General features: G+C 42.5%; 1 protein-coding gene across 3 annotated transcripts in view; it reads left to right on the top strand.

Moving 5' to 3' along the window:
- The window catches only part of Ercc6 (ERCC excision repair 6, chromatin remodeling factor), a 72420-nt gene that overhangs the window by 1910 nt on the left and 63796 nt on the right, over positions 1-6714 (top strand). For 2 of the 3 annotated variants that reach the window (XM_026779731.1, XM_005348643.3), the window contains exons 2-4: positions 783-953; positions 4102-4534; positions 6441-6561. In XM_026779731.1, coding sequence (XP_026635532.1) covers positions 4116-4534; positions 6441-6561 — 540 coding nt within the window. In that variant the 5' untranslated portion in view covers positions 783-953; positions 4102-4115. The remainder of the gene's footprint in view (positions 1-782; positions 954-4101; positions 4535-6440; positions 6562-6714) is intronic. The other variant, XM_026779732.1, reaches the window with a different exon arrangement.

Raw genomic sequence — 6714 nt, 5'->3', positions numbered from 1 at the left:
AAAAAAAAAAAAAAAAAAAGATTTATAGAGCAAGGGAGACTATAATCAGCTATCTAACTTGGTTACAAATAAATTCTCACGGCGTTCCAGCCTCTTTCCAATTATCTCATTGCAAGACACTAACTCTGCTTTTGACCTGGAATAAATCCTATTCATTCTTTAGGACGTTGCTTTGTCAGAGGCCACTCCACCTCACACCTACCTTCACAGTTTCACTTGGTCTCTTTTACTGTAGAGGTCTGTGCTTTTTATAGCCATCACCACATTTGCACCTGTATATATCTATACTAATGTCATTCATTAAGAAAAGCCTGACCTCCCAAGAGACTAAGCTCTGCACAGAGGAACCGGTGTGCTGAATGCCTGGTGTGATTGAGTCGGGAGCAGTTTGTTAGTGGGTGATTTATCTCACCTCTGAAATTCTTAACACTTGGGTCAAAGCCTTCAAGTTACACCCCTCCACTTGCTCTTCTGGCTGTAGAGAGAAGCTAAATGGCCTTTTGCTCTGTTTTAATCCCTTTCCGACTAAAAATAAAAGAAAATTAAAAATCCCACCCCACCATGAACACCAGCCTGTTACTTCAATTCCTCTTCTTGGCATCTTCATTTTTTTACTCGTTTGTTCTACTGCTCCTACTCTGAGCATCCCAAGAATTGACATTTCCCCAAGGCCTGTTTATAAAGGAGGAGGGAACTGTGCAGTGCTGAAAGTGTCGGCCGTCCATAATTTTGGAAAGCACACAGCAGCAGTATCCATTTCTCATCACCAGCTGTCCTTACAGGCATTTGTTCCGAGCTCATTCTTCCGTCATCCCCACCGCAGCCGTGACTGACTGAGGAAACAAGGAGTCTTCGTCCTGATGGAGTTCTTTTCTCGGTAGTACACCTCAACTCGCTCACCTTCGCATCTGTAGACTCAGTCACTTTAGGGATCACTCTCCAGCCCAAGGCAGGTAAACGTGCCTTGTGCCTTCTGGCTGCTTCTACTCGGGTTTCTGTTCAGATCATCCGCTTGTGTTCTCTCCACCCATCGTGCCATGTTGGCTTCGTCTCATAGCTTTTTCTCTTCACCTTCCAGCAAACCATTGCCTTCGTTATTTTATTACTCTTTCTCCCTTATGTAGCCAAGGCCTCTAAAGGGTAGGTTGCTTCCCTGTGGCCTTTGCCTTGTGGCCTTTGCCTTGTTGCCTGTTGCTGACCTCAGACAATTTGGGTTTTAGTTTTTGTGTCTGTTGCTTTTCACTGATTTCTTCATCTTTGATGCTTGTTTTTTAAATTGTGTGTGTGTATATATATACATATACACACACACACATACATAATTTTAAAAATATGTATATATACACACAATTCGAAATAATATACACATACATATGTATACATACATACATATGTATGTATTTATATTGAAATCACAAGAACACCTTGAAAAGAAGCAGACAGGAAGCTGGAAGCGGAGTCTGTTGCAAGTCACAACAATGAAACACCATGTGGTCTGAATGCAAATCCGAGTTCATGGGTGAAGGGCTGGGCAGATGTGGACACAGTTCTAAGAGCAAGCAGCCCCAGAAGTCTCAAAGCTCTGACAGGTGCCAGAGATCATTGCTGAGGACGCTAAGAAGAAACTAACACTGGAGACTGAATAGTAGAAGTTAACATCAAATGGAGAATATTCCTCCAGTTAGGGTTTTGATTGAGTTCAGAGGGAAGGTCGCCCTCCAACAGAGGGGTGACGTTTTTGTTCAGAGCCTTGTACGGGCTGGAATTCAAGGTAAACATACTCAGAGCTTAAAGAAGCTTTTTTCATCTTTTATGTATAAAGGAATTTATTTTTAAGTTAAAATATGTCCGTTAAACCAAAATTATCAATAGTGTTATTATAGTCAAAGGTAAGTTAATAAATAAAATTTTGAGGAAACTGATGATTTTTAAACAGAATAAAGTAATGATTAAGAGAAATGAATGAATTGAGTAGATTGCTTAAGGAAAGAGAATTCAGTAGATTAGGACACTGGCAGCTCATTGGATTGTAGTAAAAGAAGTTTCTGGTTGGGCATGGTGGCACACTGTAATCTCAGCAATTAAGAGGTTGAAGTAGGAGGACAGTGAGTTCAGGGCCAGCCTGAAATATATATATGTATGTATGTATGTATGTATATGGTACATATATATCATGTATAATATAATATCTTGCTAATGGGAATATTATATACATTCCCATTTGAAAGTCATGATTTCATATATTATATACATATAATTTGAATATATGTATACAATTTGAAAACTATGATTTATATATACACATACATATATATAGTGTGTGTGTGTGTGTGTATGTGTGTATGAGTTGCCCAGGCCACGGTTTTATTTTGGACCCCTCTTTAAATTTGTCCTCCTTTCAGCAGATATTTATATTAATATTAATATCAATTAATTAATTATTTGATTAATTATTAATCATATTCATCTATGGCCAGGGATTCAATGCCAGAGATGAGCTCATCTCTGCTATCCTTGGGTCCTAGAGAAAGTGTGTGGGTCCCTTTCCGAGCTCATGTGGTGTCCACTCCATTCTCCCACCAACTGACTCGTACTCATTGGCTTCTCCGGTAGATTGTGAGCCACCAAAGGCAGAGGCTACTCAGTTGTCGGCATTATTATATGCTAGTGTTTGGTCTCTGGGATATTTTTTTCCCTGAAGAATGAGTGGGAGCAGAATTTATGATCATGTCTTAGAAATAAAGTTTGAGTGCCTAAAGAAAGTTTGTTAGTCTTTCTACAGCTAAATAGAAAACATGACTGCCCCTTGATTGTTTGCTTGTTTGTTTTTTTCTTCTCAGTTATTAGATCTTGGAGTGTTCTGAGCTGCCATGTGGATGCTGGAACTTGAGCTGGGTCCTCTGGAAGCAGTTAGTGCTCTTAACCACTGAGCCCTCTCTTCAGCCCAGACAGAATATTGTATACATAATAAATTTAAAAAAAAAAGTAAAACTAAGAAAACCAGCAAAAGTCAAAATAGACAAACTAACAAAAAATCAATAAGGTAGACAATAGCAGGACAAAACAAAAGTGCACAAAACCATGGAGTTCACCTTGTGTTCATTAGCGACCCTTGGACATGGGGCCTGGCCTGCAGTGTGGCTGATGTACCAGTGCCACTGCATTGCAGAAAACTGAGTTTCCCCTTCCTAGCAGGTATTGTTGCTAGGAGCTTCTTAGTTAGGGTGGCACTTGTGCCTACTTCCGCTTCTTAGAGCTGGGATTTTGTCTGGCTTTGACCTGTGTGGGTCTTGTGCTGTCAGTTTCCGAGTTCATTTGTGCATCCTCTTGTGTTCAGAAGACAGTGTTTCCCTGAGTTGTCTACCACCTCTGACCTGTACAGCCTGTCCTCTTCTTCCACATAGATCTGAGCCTTGAGGGCAGAGATTTGATAGACTCTGAAATGGAGTTCTCTTTTGAGGGTGTTTTGCTTAGCCTTTGAGATTCTGCTATGTCCCTTTACTGGATGGCTGTTGAGTTGAGAAGTTTTTATTGTCGTTCCCCAGAAGTTCTCACGGATGCTGTGCAGTGCTGTTGGCCATGCCACCCTGACATAAAGCATCCACACACTGCCCAGCAAAAGTGCTAACTGGGTCATTTCACCCGTCTGAGAACATCCTGTGAGCCAGGTGGTGGTGGCGCACACCTTTAATCCCAGCACTTGGGAGGCAGAGGCAGGCGGATCTCTGAGTTTGAGTGAGGCCAGCCTGGACCACAAGAGATAGTTCTAGGGCAACTAGGGCTGTTACATAGAGAAACACTGTCTCGAAAAACTGAAGAAGAAAAAAAAAAAAGAACACCCTGTGGTTGACTCAGAATTGGGCTGCTAACCTCAGTCGCTGCCCCTGTGTCTTCTGCTGCTGGTACTGTATTTGTTTTGGTTAGCTTTTCTTGTTTATTGTCATTTGTAGTCTTTAAAGAAATTAATACTTAGAAACATAAATTTATTTAATTGAAAGGTTATTGTTGTCTTGAGAAATTGTGCATTTAACATACTTAACTTGTATACTGATCAATTCTACATAACCAAAAGGCTTATCAGTGTTTTCCTTTTCCTTTTAGGTAGTTTGTAGAGGATGCCCCGTGAGGAAATCCCACACTCACCTCAACCCCAGGAACAAGACTGTTCCCCAAGTCATCATGTCAGCGCTATTGAAGACATGCCAGTTGGACAGGAGAGTGGTGGGGACGCAGAGGCTGGGGAGTGCCTCTCTACATCCTGTGAGTCTGGGCCTTCCACATCTGCTGAAGCTTGTTTGTTGGCAGCCACAAGGCGAGGGGCACCCCTGCTACACATTGATCGGCACCAGATCCCCGCAGTGGAGCCCAGTGCTCAGGCCCTGGAGCTCCAGGGTCTGGGTGTGGATGTGTACGACCAGGCGGTCCTGGAGCAGGGTGTGCTTCAGCAGGTGGACAGTGCGATGCACGAGGCCAGCCGTGTGGCCCAGGTTGCCGATGCGGAGAAGGAGTACCAGTCAGTCCTGGATGACCTCATGTGAGTGTGGGTCTTCTTTTTTCAGAGTTTGTGTTAATATGACAGGAAGATTCAGATAATAGAAAGCTGAGATTTGTAGAACCTTTTGTTTGGGAAACAGTTGGTTAGAGCAGCCCTTGATTTGACTTTTGAACTCCTCCTGCACCTCTTCAGGAACAACATTGCTTATAGGTAGGCGCTCAGATCACGCAAAGTCCTGTCCTTACCTAGGGTCCTGAAGAGGAAGGCTGTCCTGAAATCCTTTGCAGAGTGCTCTCAGGAGACACACATGGGAGTTTCACACTTGAGATCCCGGGAACCCTTGTCATCCAACATTGCCTTTCTCTTGCTCCTATATAGAGTTTGTAGTTTGCTGTTCCCAAACTTAATTGTTTTTGACAATTTTTCATATTTTCATTTATAAAAACACTGAGAATAAATTCCCTGCCCTTTATTTCCTTTGTCCTATTGGCTCTAAGGAAAGATTAGTCCTGTGGAGACTTTGCTTTTGTTGTGGAGGAGAAAGACATGGGTTCTGCAGAGTGAAGTACTCTGGTGGGAAAAGGTGCTAGGCCAGCCTGGGGAGAGGCCAAGGGCTGGGTGGAGGAGGAGGTTGCTTGTTTGGCCCAGCTGCCTGGCTAGCTTAGCTGCGAAACAACCACACAAAAACTGTATTAATTAAATCACTGCTTGGCCTATTAGCTCTAGCTCCTTGTTGGCTCTTACATCTTAATTTAACCCATTTTTAATAATCTGTGCATCACCACGAGCAAAGTTTCAGCAAATCTATCTCCGGAGGCGGCAGATCTATGGCGTCCCCTTTCCATCTTCCTTCTCCCAGCCTGCCATTTAGTTTTCCCTGCCTACCTAAATTCTGTCTCCTATCAACAGGTCAAGGCAGTTTCTTTATTCATTAATGGTAATCACAGCACACAGAGGGGACTCCCACATCAGCTGGGAGGTGGTGGAGTATGGCGCTCACTTACCCTCCTGGGTGATGTCTAGGTAGGGTCAGACATAGAAGCAGGAACAGCTAAGGACTGGCCTGGGTGGCGGAAAGGGCAACCCCAGTGCATGGCTGGGGAAGGAGGCAGGCGGGTGAGCGTGATGGTGGTGTTACCCAGCTGGGGAGGCTATGATTGACTTCTGTAGATGCTTAAAGCTTAAAGCACAAGCTTAGTAGGTTCTTTTGTCTCTAATTGTTTGATGTGTTTTAGTTGAAATCATTATTATTGTTATGATTTAATTTTGGCCCCTTGAGTAGCGTGTCTTCTTGCTTTGTGTTTTGAAACCTTTAGTGTTCAGTACAGCGACCATCTTGGAACTGTGTCCATTCTATAAAGGTATCAGAGAATGCTGGGGAGTTACTTGTATTGTTACCCTGAAATCTGCAAAGAACACAGACAACAAATTATGAGATTGTTTTTCTCTTTTAAAAATTAGAAGCAGCAGTTTTGTAGCATTTTAGAAGCAACGAATTTTCAGTTCTTTTCTCTGCAACCATGAAGCTTCCTGTCACAGCAGAGAAATTTCATTTTCACAGATAAATGACTCACTTCAGGAAAATGGTTAAGGAATTTTAGTGTTTGTTAGACTTTGGGAGGAATCTCATCTTTATGAATTTCTTCATATATAAAAGAAAACTTAGACTGTGTTCTGTCCTTACCCCGCTGTCGTGAATAAAGCAGACACTGAAAATATGCTTTTAGAAGAATGAGTGAGTTTGCAAACGGGCACCACCCAGAGAGCAGAACTAGTTCTTATCCTGTGCTTCCTTTCCATCTGTGGCTATTAGGGATGCACTCTGCTGTAGTTTTATGTTTCAGATCATAAGAAGTAAAATAGACACATTTTTACCATTTTCTCCACTTTATGCTATGAAAATGTTACCATGGAGAAAAACAGGCAATTCTTCTTATTTTTCCAGGTCATGTACAACATCCCTGAGGCAAATCAATAAAATTATAGAGCAACTTAGCCCTCAAGCTGCCACCAACAGAGATGTCAACAGGAAACTAGATTCTGTGAAACGGCAGAAGTATAACAAGGTGATGCTAAATGATATGCTAAGTACTGTATTTAAAAAAAGTTACAGTGGCCGGGCGATGGTGGTGCACGCCTTTAATCCCAGCACTCGGGAGGCAGAGGCAGGTGGATCTCTGTGAGTTCGAGACCAGCCTGGTCTACAGAGCTAGTTCCAG

Source organism: Microtus ochrogaster, chromosome 6 (assembly GCF_000317375.1).
Source record: "Microtus ochrogaster isolate Prairie Vole_2 chromosome 6, MicOch1.0, whole genome shotgun sequence".
Taxonomy (NCBI): domain Eukaryota; kingdom Metazoa; phylum Chordata; class Mammalia; order Rodentia; family Cricetidae; genus Microtus; species Microtus ochrogaster.
This window is presented reverse-complemented; position numbering and strand designations above follow the sequence as displayed.